Below are 20,903 nucleotides of genomic sequence, written 5' to 3'. Positions count from 1 at the left end.
CTTATCAGCTGTTGGTCAGACAGAAATTCAAAAAGAAAAGAACTTCCTGTGGAGCATATAGCAGCTGATAAGTACTTGAAGGATTAAGATTTTTAAATAGAAGTAATTTACAAATCTGTATAACTTTCTGGCACCAGTTGATTTAAAAAAAAAAAAAAAAAAAATAATAATAATAATTTCCAGTGGAGTACCCCTTTAAGTAGGGAAGAACTGTAGATGCATTTTCATGGCTGGATAGAAATCAATCACTGATTGGTCAATCTCTTCCCGTCACAACAGCAGTAGAGAGAATTGTAGCATCTATCAAAGGAGAACAGTAGAGAGTTGGTTCCCAACAACTAAGGCAGTGTTTCCCAACCAGGGTGCATCCAATTGTTGCAAAACTACAACTCCCAGCATGTCTTTGGCTGTCCCGGTATGCTGGGAGTTGTAGTGTTGCCACTGCTGGAGGCACCCTGGTTGGGAAACACTGGACTAAGGACTTTTGGTGTCTCTGTATGGCTGCATTCTCACCATGATTGCAGCCTACGGTTGCCGCCCCCTTCTCATTCATTTGAATGGGCTGACCGGAGTCAAACAGTGACTTCAGTTGGCTCATTTTTGCCCCGTATCCGGTTTTCTGACCGGACCTAAAACCGTAGTATACTTTGGTTTTAGGTCTGGTCAGAAAACCGGATGAGGGGCAGAAAGGAGCCGACCGGAGTCACGACAGCGGTCCCTCAAGTTACAATCGTCGTCCTGGAACCAATTAATATTGTATGTTGAAACCATTGTATGTTGAGTCCATAACTCTATGGAAACCTGGTAATTGGTTCTGAAGCCCCAAAATGTCATCCAAAAATAGGAAAGAGTGAGGATTAAAGAAAAATAAGTAGATAACTAATAGAGATAAAGCAAATCCTTACATATAAAAGTAAGAAATATCTGCTGCGAGCTGTAATCACTGTCTGTTTCAGTGTTTCCCAACCAGGGTTCCTCCAGCTGTTGCAAAACTACAACTCCCAGCATACCCGGACAGCCGAAGGCTGTCCGGGCATGCTGGGAGTTGTAGTTTTGCAACAGCTGGAGGCGCCCTGGTTGGAAAACACTGGTCTATGTAGAGGACAGGAGTTTCTTCAGGGTCTTGTACAGTACACGCAATTTCCTAAAAAAAAGTCAAATGGAGCCGCCTTTACTTGGTGTCCAAAGGAGCAACTAACTGTGACATAGGTTAAGAGTAGTACTGAACATGTAATACCTCCCTGTACTGTAGGGGGTGCTACCAGACAGGAATTCAGTGCATGCGCTTCAGTACTACAGTGCACACACTAATACAGGGGTTTTAGCAGTGAATATCCATTCCGATTGGTTGGATCTTACAGCCATTGAAATGTTTCGCAGATCTGGACAGTATTGTATGTTGAGTCTGGCTTCAAGTTACAATGGTCCAGAATAGACCATTGTATGTTGAAACTATTGTATGTTGAGGCCATTGTAAGTTGAGGGATCACTGTATTTGACTCCGGTTGGCTCACTAAAGTGAATGGATTTCAGCGCCGGTCTGGCTGGCGTACGGGAGAGCCCGGTTTTCCCCTCTCCCAGCCGGATCCAGCAACCGTAGACTGCAGTCATGTTGTGAATGCAGCCTAACTCAGAAAGAAACCCCCCAAAAATGCCTAAAAGTCTAGAAGGAAAAAGAACCCACAATGTTTTACCCAGGAATGTGTAGAGGGAGGTGGGACTCTCTAAGGAAGATGAATCAAAGGCAAATACGGAATACGGCGAACATCTGAAAGATCACTATGATCCCTCAGGACCTACAGTACATCCACCCTCCTCTGTGTATCCCAAGCTGGAGAAGATTTGGTGCTTGCAGATCAGAAGAACAGGGAACACATTATACATGGACACCATCGTAGTCATTTATTTCTGGCATGTCATGTAGTAGTGCAAGTGACATCAAATCCCTTGGTTGGACCGTTTCAGAGTTTTTGGGGCCCAAACAGCAGTGAACTCTGTAAATTTTGAGGTATGACCCCTGGGGCATCCTTCATTCAATCGTCATACTGAGGTACAAATCCTCCGTAAAGGAATTATAGCGATTTTCTCCACTTCGTCTTACAGCACAGTGCACCAGTATTACAATCCTTGACTTAAACCAGCTTTTTGCCAGTCAGTAAAATGGCTACTACTTTCTGGAATAGTCTGCACTATTCTCAATTAGTCAAACTTTACAGAGGGAAACTCTTTAATAAAGTGTAGCTGTCATTTCAGGTGACCCTTCAGGATAAGCTGCCCTGTGTGTGTACATGAGGAGCAGCACTATATCTGTCCATTATATAACTTGTATACAGTACTTTCAGCAGGTTTCTGCTCTGCAGACTTCATCTATAATTTGCAGTTCTCCCAGAGCTGGTTGGGGAGCTGTCTCCTCCTTCCTCCATAGATTTGTGTTGCTTGTCTTGCAGACACAGGACAAAGCTAAGCTCATTTACAGAAAAGACGATGTAAGCAGCAGGATGTGGAGGGGGAGAGGGAAAAAGCTTGATAGGAGGAGAAAGAAGCATTTTATGTTACAAGACATATTACGAATTTTCTTATAGTCACGTGGACTATTGATCTATGCAAAGTTCAAATGCCACAGTGCCAATTTAGATTTTGTATATACTTTTGTTCACAATGACTCACAACCAGTTTCTGTGTTGCGTGAACCCAAAATTGAAATATAAACAACATTAAAGGGGTACTCCGATGGAAAACTTTTTTTTTTTTTTTTTTTAAATCAACTGGTAGCAGAAAGTTAAACAGATTTGTAAATTACTTCTATAAAAAAAATCTTAATCCTTCCAGTACTTTTTAGGGGCTGTATACCGTACTACAGAGGAAATGCTTTAATTTTTGGATTTCTCTTGGCACTTCCACAGTGCTCTCTGCTGACCTCTGCTGTCCATTTTAGGAACTGTCCAGAGCAGCATATGTTTGCTATGGGGATTTTCTCCTGCACTGGACAGTTCCTAAAATGGACAGAAATGTCAGCAGAGAGCACAGTGGTAGTGACACAAGAGAAAGCCAAAAAGAAAAGCATTTCCTCTGTAGATTTTTTTTATAGAAGTAATTTACAAATATGTTTAATTTTCTGGCGCCAGTTGATTTGCAAACATTTCCTTTTCTTTAAGCCTGGAAATAATGGCAGACTTTTCTTACCTCACAAAGAAAGGGGGCCTTCAAATGTTCAAATTGCTCTTTTCCAAACAGTAAATTGGGCACTACTGTTAGCGCAATTCCCACTCAAACTTCTCTGTACAGCTCTTTGTTTAACCTCTTAAAGGGGTACTCCGCTGCTCATCCGTCACGCCCCCTCCCATAGACTTGCATTGAGGGGTTAGTGCATGACATCATGAGGGGGCGGGGCTATGAAGTCGCCAGCTCCAACATTCGGAACAGTTTGTTCCAAACGCTGAGCAGCGTAGTATCCCCTTTAAGGACCAAGCCCATTTTGACCCTAAAGACCAGGCCAATTTTATTTTTGCGTTTCCTCCTCGCCTTCTAAAATCCATAACTCTTATATTCCATCCCCAGACTCATATGAGAGCTTGATTTTTGCGTGACCAATTGTACTTTGTAATGACATCTTTTTTTACCATAAAATGTATGGTGAATCCAAAAAATGTTTTTTTTTTTTATTAAGGAAATTTAAATGAAAACCACAATTTTTCAAATTTTGGAAGGTTTCGTTTTTCACACTGTACACTTTACGGTAAAAATAAAAAAAAAAATTTATTCTGTGGGTCAATATGATTAAAATGATACCCAACTTTACATACTTTTCTATTATTGTAATTAGAGATGAGCGAACTTACAGTAAATTCGATTCGTCACAAACTTCTCGGCTCGGCAGTTGATGACTTATCCTGCATAAATTAGTTCAGCTTTCAGGTGCTCCGGTGGGCTGGAAAAGGTGGATACAGTCCTAGGAAAGAGTCTCCTAGGACTGTATCCACCTTTTCCAGCCCACGGGAGCACCTGAAAGCTGAACTAATTTATGCAGGAAAAGTCATCAACTGCCGAGCCGAGAAGTTCGTGACGAATCGAATTTACTGTAAGTTCGCTCATCTCTAATTGTAATGCTTCCAAAAAAAATAACAAACTTTGTTTTACAAAATCAGCACGTTTAAAATCGCCCTATTTTGACCACCTATAACTTTTTTATTTTTCCATATACACGGCTGTATGAGGGCTCAAAAGTACTTATAAGCTGCTGTAACCTACTGAGGAAGTTGTGTAGTTCTTTCCAGTCTGACCACAGTGCTCTCTGCCTGCCACCTCTGTCCATGTCAAGAACTGTCCAGAGCAGGAGCAAATCCCCATAGCAAACCTCTCCTGCTCTGGACAGTTCCTGACATGGACAGAGGTGGCAGCAGAGAGCACTGTGGTCAGACTGGAAAGAACTACACAACTTTGGAGACTGTTGTGATGCAACATGTTATTTTTTTATCAGTCGCTCTCATATACAGCATTGTAGCGCAGGAATTCCGTTTTACATCCAAAGAAAGAATCCTCTTCTTATCTCGCTCCAGCCAGAATGCGACAGTCTATTAAATAGGAGATTAATTTTAATAATAATTTTAATAATTCATTATCCTCCTCTCCCCACAATATCACTATGTCACCCACTTAATACCATTTACAGAGCTTTTATTAATTAAGTTCAGATGTAATAACCACCTCGATCTCCACGGTACCTGTAAAGATATTAGGGAAACATGAAGGCGCATAGGACCCTATTATTGTCCTCGGTCCCTACAACAAATCATCAAACTGGAAATAATTCTACGAGTCATTGGAAATGTAATCATTGTAGCATCTTAATAAACCTAATTTCATTATTCTAAAGGGATATTTATGTATAGTGTTGTTTCCCTACCAATGTGCCTCCAGCTGTTGAAAATCTACAACTCCCTGCATGCCCGGACAGCCGTTGGCTGTCCGGGCATGCTGGGAGTTGTAGCTTTGCAACAGCTGGAGGCACACTGGTACCCTTAGTGCACCTCAGTCTCGCTTTGACCTGTTAACATCCCATTTAAAAAAAATACTGTATACAATTTTATGTGTATATATTATTAAAGGGGTACCCCGGAGGTGAAAAGAAAATGTTATCAAATCAACTGGTGCCAGAAAGTTTATACAGATTTGTAAAATTACTTCTATATAACGATCTTAATCCATCCAGTACTTATCAGCTGCCATATGCTACAGAGGAACTTTTGTTCAGAGCAGGAAAGGTTTGTTATGGGGATTTGCTTCTACTCTGGACAGTTCCTGACACGGACAGAGGTGGCAGCAGAGAGCACTGTGGTCAGACTGCAAAGAACTACACAACTTCCTGTGGAGGATACAGCAGCTGATAAGTACTGGAAGGATATCTATTTAACACTTAGTGTAGAAGAGGAAGCAGTCGGCACTGCCAAACCAAATGTTTGCCTTCACATTTCGGTGGCTGGAAGACGTTCTGCCTCACAGACCTTTTGCAGACTCCAAATGGTATACACTCAGCGGTGCACAATTCCCCAGTGAGAAGCGAAACCAGCATATACAAAGAAATGAGAGAGGCACTCACTGCTCAGGTGATTAGTTCTGTGGAGCAATATCTTTATTTTCGGTGCATACAATGCAAAATGAGCGGGGAAGCAGTTGCGGTTACAGCCGTCTTGCTCCCAATCCGGTGAGTGCTTCCCTCATTTCTTTGTATTTGGTTGGATATTTATTTAACAATGTTTACAGCCCTTTCACGCCCAATCCGGTGAGTGCTTCCCTCATTTCCTTGTATATGGTTGGATATTTATTTTGCAATTTTTACAGCCCTTTCACGCCCAATCTGGTGAGTGCTTCCCTCATTTCTTTGAATGTGGTTGGATATTTATTTAACAATGGTTACAGCCCTTTCACACCCCATCCCGTGAGTGCGTCCCTCATTTCTTTGTATGTGGTTGGATATTTATTTAACAATGGTTACAGCCCTTTCACTCCATATCCGGTGAGTGCTTCCCTCATTTCTTTGTATATGGTTGGATATATATTTAGCAATGTTTACAGCCCTTTCACGCCCAATCCGGTGAGTGCTTCCCTCATTTCTTTGTATATGGTTGGATATTTATTTAGCAATGGTTACAGCCCTTTCACGTCCAATCTGGTGAGTGCCTCCCTCATTTCTTTGTATATGGTTGGATATCTATTTAACAAGCGACCCTTTTGTTTTTTGCCTGCACATTCATTTTATATCCTTGCAAAACGCTCAAGATCCTGTGGGATCTTATGTAACTTTGGAGACTGTTGTGATGCAGCATGTTATTTTTTTATCAGTCGCTCTCATATACAGCATAGTAGCGTGGGTATTCCGTTTTACGTCTTAAGAATGAATCCTCTTCTTATCTCGCTCCAGCCATGCAATGTTCTCATGACAGTCTATTAAATAGGAGATTAATTAGAATAATAATTGTAATAATTCCTTGTCCTCCTCTCCCCACAATATCACTATGTCACCCATTTAATACCATTTACAGAGCTTTTATTAATTAAATTCAGATGTAATAACCACCTCGATCTCCAAGGTACCTGATAAGGTATTAGCGAAACATGGAGGCGCATAGGACCCTATTATAGTCCTCGGTCCCTACAACAAATCATCAAACTGATGGCAGCTGGTGATATACTCTTGTATCAGGCAAGTGGGCATATTCTTCAGACAAGTAGGCGCCAGGCTCCTTCTTAATCAGGATGGTACTGACATGTTGTAATTCTTTTATTCACATCAGGAATCCGATGCCATATTTCCTTGATTTTCATTAACAGCGGCCTTCTGAATCAACTCAAGTGGATTGTTCTTAAAGGGGTATGCCAGGATTTATTTTTTTCAGCCTTTGAGCCCATGATGCCAAGTTATAATACTGTGTAATTAGATTCTATTACCTCCGTGCGCCTTTTTGTCTTGTTTTAATGCATAGGACCCACAGACAGAAGTCTTTTTGTTTTACTGACCTTTCCCAGCCAGAGACAATATGTCACAGGTCACGTGTGGCTAGAGACAATATGTCACAGGTCACGTGGTCTCCAGGGGGTGTGGCTATGCTGCAGTGGATGGGCCCATAGCATTACTTCAGTAAATACCTTCCTCTCTGGGATCTGCCCACCCACTGCAACATAGCCACACTCCCTGGAGACCATGGGACTTTTGAAAAATTGTCTCTGGCCACATGGAATGCTGGGAAAGGTCAGAGACAACAGTAAAATAAAAAGGACTTGCTCTACAGCACCTCCGGGTGTGGGTCTTGTGCATGAAAAGGGGATAAAGCAGCGCACGGAGGTAATAGAAGCAAATTACACAGTATTATAACTTGGCATCATGGACACAAAGGCCTGAAATACCCCTTTAAGGGAAAAAAAAGTTATACATAATTAACAGCTCATATGTTCTACAACCAAGCAGTGCTGTTAAAAAGTTGTGCTTCAGGTTGTGACATCGCTACGGAAGCCTGAAAGGATCAACAAGACTTTTCAGACACACAAGGCTTCTTTCCTCAGGGAGGTAGCAGTACCGTTTCAGAAACACGTCGGTGATTTTAATCCCCGCAGGCCTATATATAACAGGGGAAAACAATTAGTGCATACGGAGAAGTAAGTCGGACCTCCGTGGACCAGGCTTACCCCCTCTCCCTCCAGGCCCTGCCAATATTGTAGAAGGGCACCCCTTAAGAATCACCCAATCCCATCCTATGTGCGCGTACCCAGGGTCCCCATATCGCATGAAACTTTCGAGTAGTCTTGTGCTTCTCGTAGATACCCCTTTCCAATCGAACAATGAGGGACACCACAGTGCTCTCTGCTGCCACCTTTGTCCATGTCAGGAACTGTCCAGAATACGGGAGATTAGCTATGGGGATTTGTTCCTGCTCTGGATAGAACTACACAACTTCCTCTGTAGTATACAGCAGCTAATAAGTACTGGAAGGGTTAAGATTTTTAAATAGAAGTAATTTACAAATCTGTTTAACTTTCTGGCATCTGTGGATATGAAAACATTTTTTATCCACTGGAATACCCCTTTAAAGGGGTACTCCACCCCTAGACATCTTATCCCCTATCCAAAAGATGGCTGATCGCAGGGGGTCCCGCTGCTGGGGACCCCCGCAATATAGCATGCAGCACCAACCTGTATTTGCTTCCGGTAGCGCTGGAGGTCCTTGCTCCCGACCACGGAAATGGAAGATCATGACGTCACGCCCCCTCAATGCAAGTCTATGGGAGGGGGCGTGACAGCTGTCCCGCCCCCTTCCATAGGCTTGCATTGAGGGGGCGCATCATGACGTCACACGGGGCGGAACCGTGACGTCACAATGCTCCGGCCCCGTGATCGACAGTAATCGGACCCGGAGCGAAAACGCTCCGGGGACTGATTTTAATGGGGTGCGGCGTGCAAGATCACAGGGGTCCCCAGCGGCGGGTATAAGGATAGGGTATAAGATGTCTAAGCGCCGGAGTACCCCTTTAATGACCACTGATCGACATGCACATATTTGATTATTCTCGTATCAGGCAGTTGTCTGCACAGGTAAGAACCCGTAGATGATTCTACATTTATTCTCCACTTTTTCAAATTCTTTAGGTAAATTACCAATCCCCTTGATGTTGCGGAGTCAAAAAAGCATTAAATTAAGCTATTGTCTATAATTTATATAACGACATCTCTGGTGGTAATGAGCGCAGCAATACCGGTAAAAGTGTATACTTTAATCGTCTTTTTACCTTTTAAGCTTTTTTTTAATAAAATTTTTTTTTTCCCATTATCAACCTTGCGTTGCCTTCTCATTCTCAGGAGCAAGCTTTGCATCTTAAGCAGTAATTTCCTGCATAATAATTTTCAGTAGATGAAAGTCCTTGGGCCGTGAACAGACAAACTGCAGTCAATACTTTATATTTACCGGACTACGAACCTACGTGTAATGTTATGAAAGGGTTAATGATTTGTACAGTGTAGGGGATGTTTGACTTGTTGAGTATATAGTGGCCATGTGAGATCCACATCAGTACGGGGACGTGTCTCCTCAATAGATCACATTCTTGGGAGGGAGACCTTTGTATGGGATTAACAAATTAAACCAATTTGTCATAGGGAAGTTAAAAATGTAAATACCGTATTTTTCGCCCTATAGGACGCACCGGCATATAAGACGCACCCAATTTTAAAGGTGCAAAATCTAGAAAAAAAAAGATTCTGCATCCAACAGTGATCTTCAACCTGCGGACCTCCAGATGTTGCAAAACTACAACTTCCAGCATGCCCGGACAACTGTTGGCTGTCCGGGCATGCTGGGAGTTGTAGTTTTGCAACATCTGGAGGTCCGCAGGTTGAAGACCACTGGATAGGAGGTAATACTCACGTGTCCCCGCCGCTTCGGACCCGTCACCGCTGCCCTGGATGTCGCTCCATCGCTGTCGCTGCGTCCCCGGATTTCTTCCCCGGGATCCACGCTCTCCGTCGCCGTCATCACGTCGCTACGCACGCCGCTCCAATTGGATGACGGGACGGCGTGCGCGACGACGTGATGACGTCGAAGGAGAGCAACGGCCATGCAGGGGATCCCGGCACCGAGCAGACACCGAGGAGGCAGGTAAGGTCCCTCCCAGTGTCCTGTAAGCTGTTCGGGACGCCGCGGTGGTCCCGAACAGCCCGACTGAGCAGCCGGGTTACTGTCACTTTCGCTTCAGACGTGGCGGTGAGCTTTGATTGCCATGTCTGAAGGGTTAATACAGGGCATCACCGCGATCGGTGATGTCCTGTATTAGCCGCGGGTCCCAGCCTTTGATGGCCGCAGGGACCGACCCGATAGGTGTGTATTCGCCGTATAAGACGCACCAACTTTTCCCCCCCAGTTTTGGGGAAGAAAAAGTGCGTCTTATACGGCGAAAAATACGGTTGGTCAAAGTCCTGAAAGTGACTGCCGAAATGTAAGAAGTTAATTTTTTCATCTTATTCTGGATAAAGCTCTGTTGTAGCATTTTAAAGTGGACATTTATGTGCTTAGGGTGATGGGACTGAGAATCGAGCAAAGGCTGTTGAAGTATATGGAAGTTTATGGTCAATTGTACTTCCTACAAACTGAACAGTAGTCCTGATTTGGTGAAACAATATAGCATCCAACTGCAAATTTTTCAGGGGTTTTCACATAGAATAGACCTTAATTTCTTAAATGTTGGCAGGTATGTTACTATATTGACTGGCTTGGTAACCATATGTTATTGAACAGAGAGGTACTGCCTGTGCCTACTTTATTTCCAGGAAGAGACAGGGAGGCAGTACTGTCTGTGCTTACATTTACTTGAAAAAAATAATGAGGAAGTACTATCTGTGCCTACATTTACAGAGAGAAACAGGGAGATGCCTGTGTAATTTTTTGGAAGATACAGCAAGGCAGTACTGACTGCCCCTACTTTATGTAGGGTCACTACATCATCTACACAGTGAAACAGGAAGAACGTAGTGCCTGATCCTGTATAATTTAGAGAAAGACAGAAGTACTATCTGTGCTTACAAGTGACTGTAGCATAAGTTATTGTAGAGGAAGGTACTTCCTGTGCCTACAGAAACAGACAGAAAGGCAGTACTGTCTGTGCCTACAACATTTACTTAAAAATCAGGAGGCAGTACTATCTTTACCACCTACATCTTTTATGAAGAGAAAAAGGGATAGCCCTGGGAGCATGTGTCATTGTTAGGAAAATACAGCAAGGCAGTGCTGACTAAGATCTACATGGTGAGACAGGGAGACAGTACTGTCTGTTCCTGCATCATTTACAGGAGGTTGCTAAAGTAGTATTTGTGCTTACAACATTTACGGAGGCAGTACTTTCCGTGACTACATTTTTTACAGGGAGACAGTACTTTCTGTGCCTACATATTTTACAGGAATGCAGTACCTTCTGTGCCTATATATTTTACTAGGAGGCAGTATTTTATGTGCCTACATATTTTACAGGACCCAGTACTTTTTGTGCCTACGTGTTTTACAGGGAGGCAGTACTTTCCGTGACTACATATTTTACAGGAGGCAGTACTATCTGTGCCTAAATATTTTACAGGAGGGAGTACTTTCTGTGCCTAAATATTTTACAGGAGGCAGTACTTTCTGTGCCTATATATTTAATAGGAGTCAGTGCTTTCTGTGCTTACATATTTTATAGGAGTCAGTCCTTTATGTGCCTAAATATCTTACAGGGGTGCTAAAAAGTATTTAGTCAGCCACCAATTGTGTTTTTTCTCATTATGTCTCTCATAGTTGAGGTATACCTATGATGAAAATTACAGGCGCCTCATCTTTTTAAGGGGGAGAACTTGCACAATTGGTGGCTGACTAAATACTTTTTTGCCCCAGTGTATATAGTACAGTGCATTAGGTGTCTTCATCCTTTATAGAGAGGCAGCTTTTTCAACATCATTGCAGAGCGGCAGTACTGTCTGTTTTTGCATGGAGAGACAAGGAAACAGCACTATGGGTGGAATGTAATAAACCCGTTACGCCAATGTCCTTAATTTGTGGAGCACAAATAGGTAAATTCCCCCTATGTGATTTTCTTGACATGAAGATATACATGTACGCACAATGAAGCCTAAGCACAGAGACGTTGTTTACCTTGCAGTCATCTTGGGTGTTGTTAGGCAAAAGCTACAGCGATTGTAAGTGTAGAATATAAAATAGGGAATGATCTAAACAAGGTGACAGCTTACAATAAAAGTCTTAGTCTGCACATGGTGCCAGCTGTTAGTATACAGTGCTCTGCAGTCATGTCATGTAGGTTTTGCAGTGGGCAGGTGACGTAGCCTTAGACCCAGTAATGCATGATGTAGATTTATCATTGTCTCTGCTCAAGGGAACCAAATTTAATTTGCCATTTTTAAGTTATTAATGGCTTCAGTGATCTCGAGTCTCGGAGTGTTAGTATATCAGTGTTGTGCCATGCCTGTTTGTTCGCATGCAATAGAAGAAAAATCCGGGTCTATGGCGCAATCCATGGATGAAGCCAAGATGGAGATAGTAGTAAATGTAGTAAATGTAAAGTTCCTTTATTAACCAGATACAACACGTTTCGGGGCCTTGGATCCCCTTCCTCAGATATAATGGCATCATAACATACAAACCACAATAAATACAAACAGTTTTGGTGTCAGGTACAGGTAGCTTCGCCCACTGGGCGTGGCTAGAACTGACCAAGGTTAGGTAACAGGTAAAAAGGACTGTTTTATAAAATATTCTCATAACAAAAGTAACTAAAAACATATATACAAGCATAGATTGCACAGATTCATAAGTAAATGATAAAATAGGATGTGCTGCGATGTATGAGCTGGGAAGACAGTACAGCGCATGCGTCAGGTAGCAAAAATAATGATGATGACAGGAACGGGAAGGTGCGCATGCGCACGTAGGCATCGCTCCGCGCTGAAGCCCAATGCTGAATTAGTGTGTAGTGAAGCCCGTACTGATGCCCTGTATGCGCATAGTAACGGGGAACAGGAGGAAAAGCGCAGGTGCCGGCGGAGATCGCTAGTTCTGTGTCTATGCCGCATTTATGCCACAGAGCATAGTAATACATGCGGGGAATATATATAGTGCAGTACCATCTGCACCAATATAAAAAATTTAAATAAAACAGCCATAAGGGCACAAGAAAGGGCACATTAGGCTACAAACTGGGCGGCAACTACTATGATGTATATGCAGGAGCTAGTTAAAAGGGACAGATTAAAAGGGGCAGTAGCTATGAAGTATGTATAGGACCTAATATAGGAGGGTGCAAACTAGTAATGGGGACTGGATGAAAGGGATATAATACTGTTAACATGTAGCAGGGACCATATATGTGGAGGTGTCATGACATAATATGGGAAGGGCAGAATTTACATGTCACAGTGGGAAGTGGAATAAACAAGAATTCTTGTAGGAAAATGACATATGGCAGAGATGGGAAGGAAGTAGAGTGTAAGACATTAGTAAAAACAATTGTCTGCTCATAATGAATTATAAAACATAATTGTGCATAAAAGGAGGTCTATACACGTATCTACAATAAAATGCGTAGGCCAGGAAATCAATACATCACCCTTTTATCTAAGCCATTGATAAAGGGGTCTCCCCGAAACGCGTCTGGCATTACCCACAGACTGTAACAGTCTAACTGTGCCACCTTCACCATTGACGAACTTCATTGACAAGCGCTGCAGGCCTCGGCTATTTGGACCACTGCCTAGTGTGTCACATCCTCAGAACTGCACAAGGATGCCTGATTGGGGGAGTTCGAGGACCACAACATCTACGGTGAGCTCGGGGGAGTTTGATGACCACTACATCTACGTTCACCATGCTTGGAAGGAAAAGATCAAACTCTACAAATGTTACATAGACGACTTGCTGTTTGTCTGGGACGGTTCCGAAGAAGAATTCTCGGACTTTACATAACACCCCAACCAAAACACATACAACATCTCTCTAAGTGGGAAATGTGATTCGTTATCCATGGAATATCTGGATTTTATACTCTCAAATGAAGGCAATAAAGTTATCATGAAAACATACTTTAAATGGGCACTGTCAGATACTAAAACTTTTGATATGTTGTAAAGCATGTATAACCAATAGTCCTGCTGTGTCCATGCATCATTACCTTTGTCACGGACACACTTCCTTGATTGACAGCTGTGAGCGCAGGGCTCACACCTGGAGGAAAAATCCTCCCACTGTCAGCTTGTGTCCCGCTACTGCCAGTGAGGACAAGCTGGGAGTTGTAGTTTTGCTAATACTAGGGGAGATGTGAGCAGAGAGCATACTGAGGGAGGGGGCGGAGACCTGCACAGTGAGGCCATGCCTCTCCCTTTTGAGAGGAATTCAGACTAGTGAGCTAAATTAAAAGTGTAATAAAAAAAAAATTATCAGCTGCTGAAGTTGAGTTGTTGTTTTCTGTCTGGCAACAGTGCTCTCTGCTGACATCTCTGCTTGTCTCGGGTACTGCACAGAGTAGAAGAGGTTTGCTATGGGGATTTGCTTCTAAACTGGCCGGTTCCCGAGACACGTGTCATCAGAGAGCACTTAGACAGAAAAGAACAACTCAACTTCAGTAGCTTATAAGTACTTTCAGTTAAGATGTTTTAATAGAAGTAATTTACAAATCTGTTTAACTTTCTGGAGCCAGTTGAGATATATATATAAAAAAACTGTTTTTTTTTTTCTTGATACCCCCTTTAACAGCCTTCATCCACTAGGTTTAAATGAAGCTATTGACATTATCCGCTAATCAGATCCCTTCTGTCCCATTGACCCCCCAAGTCGGATCACCCTATTCATAGGGCACATATACAACAGAACATGTGCAATATTTCAGTTTACACATGAAATTAATTTCATTTAATTTTATTTCATGCTGTATATACACATATTGAGACGAAAGTGCTTTGTTACCGTTTTATGCATATTTATTCTCCTAAATAAGTGGTCTTCAACCTGCGGACCTCCAGATGTTGCAAAACTACAACTCCCAGCATGCCCGGACAGCCGTTGGCTGTCCGGGCATGCTGGGAGTTGTAGTTTTGCAACATCTGGAGGTCCGCAGGTTGAAGACCACTGTCCTAAATGGTATTCCATACCTAGGGTGATGTATTGATTTCCTGACCTATGCATTTTATTGTAGATACGTGTATAGACCTCCTTTTATGCACAATTATGTTTCATAATTCATTATGAGCAGACAATTGTTTTTACTAGTCTCTTAGGTTTAGTCTTTGACGTTTCTTACACTCTACTTCCTTCCCATCTCTGCCATATGTCATTTTCCTACAAGAATTCTTGTTTATTCCAGTTCCCACTGTGACATGTAAATTCTGCCCTTCCCATATTATGTCATGACACCTCCACATATATGGTCCCTGCTACATGTTAACAGTATTATATCCCTTTCATCCAGTCCCCATTACTAGTTTGCACCCTCCTATATAAGGTCCTATATATACTTCATAGCTACTGCTCCTTCTAATCTGTCCCTTTATCTAGTTCCTACATATACATCATAGTAGTTGCGCCCAGTTTGTAGCCTAATGTGCCCCTTCTTGTGCCCTTATGACTGTTTTATTTTTATTTTTTATATTGGTGCAGATGGTACTGCACTATATATATTCCCCGCATGTATTACTATGCTCTGTGGCATAAATGCGGTATAGACACAGGGCTAGCAATCTCCGCCGGCGCCTGCGCTTTTCCTCCTGTTCCCCTTTACTATGCGCATACAGGGCATCAGTACAGCTTGACTACACACTAGTTCAGCATTGGACTTCAGCACGGAGCGATGCCTACGCGCGCATGCGCACCTTCCCGTTCCTGTCATCATCATTATTATTTTTGCTACTTGACGCATGCGCTGTACTGCCTTCCCAGCACGTACATTGCAGCACATCATATTTTATCATTTACTTATGAATCTGTGCAATCTATGCTTGTATATATGTTTTTAGTTGCTTTTGTTATGAGACATAACTGATAAAAATTATATTCCAGCCTCTGATGCCCCTGTGCCATTATATTTCAGTCTCTGATACCCCTGTGCCATTATATTCCAGTCTCTGATACCCCTGTGCTATTATATTCCAGCCTCTGATGCCCCTGTGCCATTATATTCCAGCCTCTGATGCCCCTGTGCCATTATATTCCAGTCTCTGATGCCCCTGTGCCATTATATTCCAGCCTCTGATGCCCCTGTGCTATTATATTCCAGCCTCTGATGCCCCTGTGCTATTATATTCCAGCCTCTGATGCCCCTGTGCCATTATATTCCAGCCTCTGATGCCCCCTGTGCTATGATATTCCAGCCTCTGATACCCCTGTGCTATTATATTCCAGCCTCTGATGCCCCTGTGCCATTATATTCCAGCCTCTGATGCCCCCTGTGCTATGATATTCCAGCCTCTGATACCCCTGTGCTATTATATTCCAGCCTCTGATGCCCCTGTGCCATTATATTCCAGCCTCTGATGCCCCCTGTGCTATGATATTCCAGCCTCTGATACCCCTGTGCTATTATATTCCAGCCTCTGATGCCCCCTGTGCTATGATATTCCAGCCTCTGATACCCCTGTGCTATGATATTCCAGCCTCTGATACCCCTGTGCTATTATATTCCAGCCTCTGAACCCCTGTGCCATTATATTCCAGCCCCTGATGCCCCTGTGCCATTATATTCCAGCCTCTGATGCCCCTGTGCCATTATATTCCAGCCTCTGATGCCCCTGTGCTATTATATTCCAGCCTCTGATGCCCCTGTGCCATTATATTCCAGCCTCTGATGCCCCTGTGCCATTATATTCCAGCCTCTGATGCCCCTGTGCCATTATATTCCAGCCTCTGATGCCCCTGTGCCATTATATTCCAGCCTCTGATGCCCCTGTGCCATTATATTCCAGCCTCTGATGCCCCTGTGCCATTATATCCCCCCCTCTGATGCCCCCTTTGCCATTATATCCCCCCCATCTCGTATGCTCCCTGTGCCATTATACCCCCCAATGCCCCCTGTTCATTATACCCCCCTGTCCCACATTATTCACTCATTCAGCAAACCCTCCTCCCCTTCCCTCCTCTCACTGATCCTCTGCTATTACCTGTCATCCGCTCCCATGTGCGCTCCGGCAGGCTCCGCGGTTGTTGCTGTTTCTGGACCGCATCCTCTTTCCTGACTCAGGTGCGCGTGATGAGTGACGTCCTGCGCGCGGCTTGCTATAGGCTACAGCATACAGCTGCAGTCTATAGGAGTTTAGTGATGGCGCAGACTGTTTGCCCCGTTATGAATTCCTCAGGCATTTAGCCCTGCTTTCCCGAAGCAGGGATAAATGCCTGAAGAAATCACCTGCCCGGCGCTCGAAACTGCATGTCCCAGGCGTCATGTGATACAATTTCTACATCCCTGTTCTGGAAACATTCCTCAGAGAAGTTCCTCCATAAGGACATGATGACATCACACAGTTCCTCCATATAGACCTAATGACATCACACAGTTCCTCTATATGGACATGATGACATCACACAGTTCCTCCATATGGACATGATGACATCACACAGTTCCTCCATATGGACATGATGACATCACACAGTTCCTCCATATGGACATGATGACATCACACAGTTCCTCCATATGGACATGATGACATCACACAGTTCCTCCATATGGACATGATGACATCACACAGTTCCTCCATATAGACATGATGACATCACACGGTTCCTCTATATGGACATGATGACATCACACAGTTCCTCCATATGGACATGATGACATCACACAGTTCCTCCATATGGACATGATGACATCACACAGTTCCTCCATATGGACATGATGACATCACACAGTTCCTCCATATGGACATGATGACATCACACAGTTCCTCCATATGGACATGATGACATCACACAGTTCCTCCATATAGACATGATGACATCACACAGTTCCTCTATATGGACATGATGACATCACACAGTTCCTCCATATGGACATGATGACATCACACAGTTCCTCCATATAGACATGATGACATCACACAGTTCCTCTATATGGACATGATGACATCACACAGTTCCTCCATATGGACATGATGACATCACACAGTTCCTCCATATGGACATGATGACATCACACAGTTCCTCCATATGGACATGATGACATCTCACAGTTCCTCCATATGGACATGATGACATCTCACAGTTCCTCCATATGGACATGATGACATCACACAGTTCCTCTATATGGACATGATGACATCACACAGTTCCTTCATATAGACATGATGACATCACATAGTTCCTCCATATGGACATGATGACATTACACAGTTCCTTCATATGGACATGATGACATCACACAGTTCCTCCATATGGACATGATGACATCACACAGTTCCTCCATATGGACATGATGACATCACACAGTTCCTCCATATGGACATGATGACATCACTCAGTTCCTCCATATGGATATGATGACATCACACAGTTCCTCCATATGGACATGATGACATCACACAGTTCATCTATATGGACATGATGACATCACACAGTTCCTCCATATGGATATGATGACATCACACAGTTCCTCGATATAGACATGATGACATCACACAGTTCCTCCATATGGACATGATGACATCACACAGTTCCTCCATATGGACATGATGACATCACACAGTTCCTCCATATGGACATGATGACATCACACAGTTCGTCCATATGGACATGATGACATCTCACAGTTCCTCCATATGGACATGATGACATCACACAGTTCCTCCATATGGACATGATGACATCACACAGTTCGTCCATATAGACATGATGACATCTCACAGTTCTTCCATATGCACATGATGACATCACACAGTTCCTCCATATGGATATGATGACATCACACAGTTCCTCCAAATGGACATGATGACATCACACAGTTCCTCCATATGGACATGATGACATCACACAGTTCCTCCATATGGACATGATGACATCACACAGTTCCTCCATATGGACATGATGACATCACCCAGTTCCTCCATATAGACATGATGACATCTCACAGTTCTTCCATATGGACATGATGACATCACACAGTTCCTCTATATGGACATGATGACATCACACAGCTCCTCCATATGCACATGATGACATCACACAGTTCCTCCATAAAGATATGATGACATCACACAGTTCCTCCATAAGGATATGATGACATCTCGTCACATCACATCCATGATGAGAATATCCCATTCCCCCACATCCCAGCGGTGATCTATTGGATGAGATCAGGTGACTGTGGAGGCCATTGGAGTCATGTGACCTCATTGTCCCGTATGAGATGATGTCATGTGACATGGGGCATTATCCTGCTGGAAGTATCAGAAGATACAGGGGACACTGTGGTCATAAAGGGAAGGACATAGTCAGTAACAATACTCGGGTAGACTGTGGTGTTTATACTAGTCTCAATTGGTACTAAGTAGGGATCGACCGATTATCGGTTTGGCCGATATTCACGATTTTGGACATTATCGGCAATTTAAATCAATGATCTGCAGCGGTGTTCCTGGGGGTGGGGGTGGGGGGGGGGGGATAAATAGCCGAAAACTTATACCGGAATATCGGTTTAAATTATCGGCTATCGGCCCTAACCTCCACAGAGTATCGGTATCGGCCCTAAAAAAATCGATGTCGGTCGATCCCTAGTACTAAGGGGCCCAAAGTATGCCCAGAAAATGTCCCCCCACCATTACACCACCACCAGCCTGAACCTGATACAAGGCAGGATGGATCCATGCTTTCATGTTGTTTATGCCGAATTCTGACCCTGCCATGTGGATGCCACAGCTGGAATCGAGACTCCTCAGACCAAACATCATTCTTCCAGTCTTCCATTGTCCAATTTAAGTGACTTGTGTGAGTTGCATTCTCAGTTTCCTGTTCTTAGCTAACAGGAGTTGCACCCGATGTGGTCTTCTGCTGCTGTAGCCCATCTGCGTCAAGAGTCGACATGTTGATCATTCAGAGATGGTATTCTGTATACATTGGTTGAGTTACTGTTGCCTTCCTATCATCTCAAACCAGTCTCCCCATTCCCCTCTGACATCATCAAGTCATTTTCATCCACACAACTGGCACTCACTGGAAATGTTCTCTTTTTTTGGACCATTCTCTGTAAACCCTAGAGATGGTTGTAATTGAAAATCCCAGTTGATCAGCAGTTTCTGAAATACTCAGACCAGCCCATCTGGCTCCAACAACCATGCCACGTTCAAAGTCACTAAAACATCTTTTCTTTCCCATTCAGTTTAAACTTCAGCAAGTTGTCTTGACCAAGTCTACATGCCTAAATGCATTGAGCTGCTGCCATGTGATCGGCTGATTAGCTATTGTTAAATAAGCAATTGGACAGGTGTATCTAATAAAGTGGTCAATAATGTATATAAAGTATATTGACTATGCAGAAGATGTTAATCTTGTGTCTTCAAATACTTACCTGAAACCTTCTTCTTCTTCATTCCAGGATGAGTTTGATCCATTCAAGAACGCTGCGTCATCCAGAAGAAATCGACGGTAGATCTCATTGGCCCCATTAAGACTGTGGTGACCTTTGTCACATGACCTGACATCTTCACTCCGATATGCACTATTATTATGATGCCAATGTTTGCCTTTACATGTATTACCTGTATTGATCTTATGTCTGTAGTCTTGCTAGTTATCTCCTGCCCGCAGCGGGTAACTTAGTGCAGATTCCTTTGTTGTGCCGAGACTGATCTGTTCCCGAAATAGTCTATGATCTGTTTCCAGTTATAAAGCTTTAGATTTAGTTTGTTTTTTATACATCATCTATGTATTGTTGTAACAAGTTAAAGTTTACTAATGAGATTCCTGCTGTGCCTTATGCATTTGTCACTCTTTACCTTTTTTTTTTTTACTTTTAAACAAATGATATTTTCAGCTTTCTTTGTCCTTCTACCATTGTCAAGGAATGTCTAAAGGCTTCTAAAGATACACAATAGCCATATAACTGGCTGGTTGACCACTGCCTAGACCACTGTTTCCTGACAGGCTGTCCGGGCATACTGGGAGTTGTTGTTTTGCAACACCTGTAGGCAGCCCGGTTGGGAAACGGTGGCCTAGACTTACAATAGCTTGAAGGGGTACTCCAGGGAAATATATGTGTATATATGTATGTATGTGCATGTGTATGTATGTATGTATAAAAAAAAAAAAAACTCCAAAGCCATCACACTACTTGGATCCCTGTTCCCTGTAAACCATCCTGCTTGATATGCATGGCTCCTGTTGTCTTCTCTAACTGTTTGATATTCT

General features: G+C 43.1%; 1 protein-coding gene across 2 annotated transcripts in view; it reads left to right on the top strand.

Annotated features, from left to right (window-relative positions):
* The window catches only part of MRE11 (MRE11 homolog, double strand break repair nuclease), a 229,548-nt gene extending 209,092 nt beyond the window's left edge, over window positions 1–20,456 (top strand). For both annotated transcript variants that reach the window (XM_056561491.1, XM_056561492.1), the window contains exon 20: window positions 20,092–20,456. In XM_056561491.1, coding sequence (XP_056417466.1) covers window positions 20,092–20,145 — 54 coding nt within the window. In that variant the 3' untranslated portion in view covers window positions 20,146–20,456. The remainder of the gene's footprint in view (window positions 1–20,091) is intronic.
* Window positions 20,457–20,903: the final 447 nt, after the last annotated feature.

This window comes from Hyla sarda, chromosome 2 (assembly GCF_029499605.1).
Source record: "Hyla sarda isolate aHylSar1 chromosome 2, aHylSar1.hap1, whole genome shotgun sequence".
Classification (NCBI taxonomy): Eukaryota; Metazoa; Chordata; class Amphibia; order Anura; family Hylidae; genus Hyla; species Hyla sarda.
The sequence above is the reverse complement of the archived record's forward strand: the minus strand, read 5'-3'. Positions and strand labels throughout refer to the sequence as shown.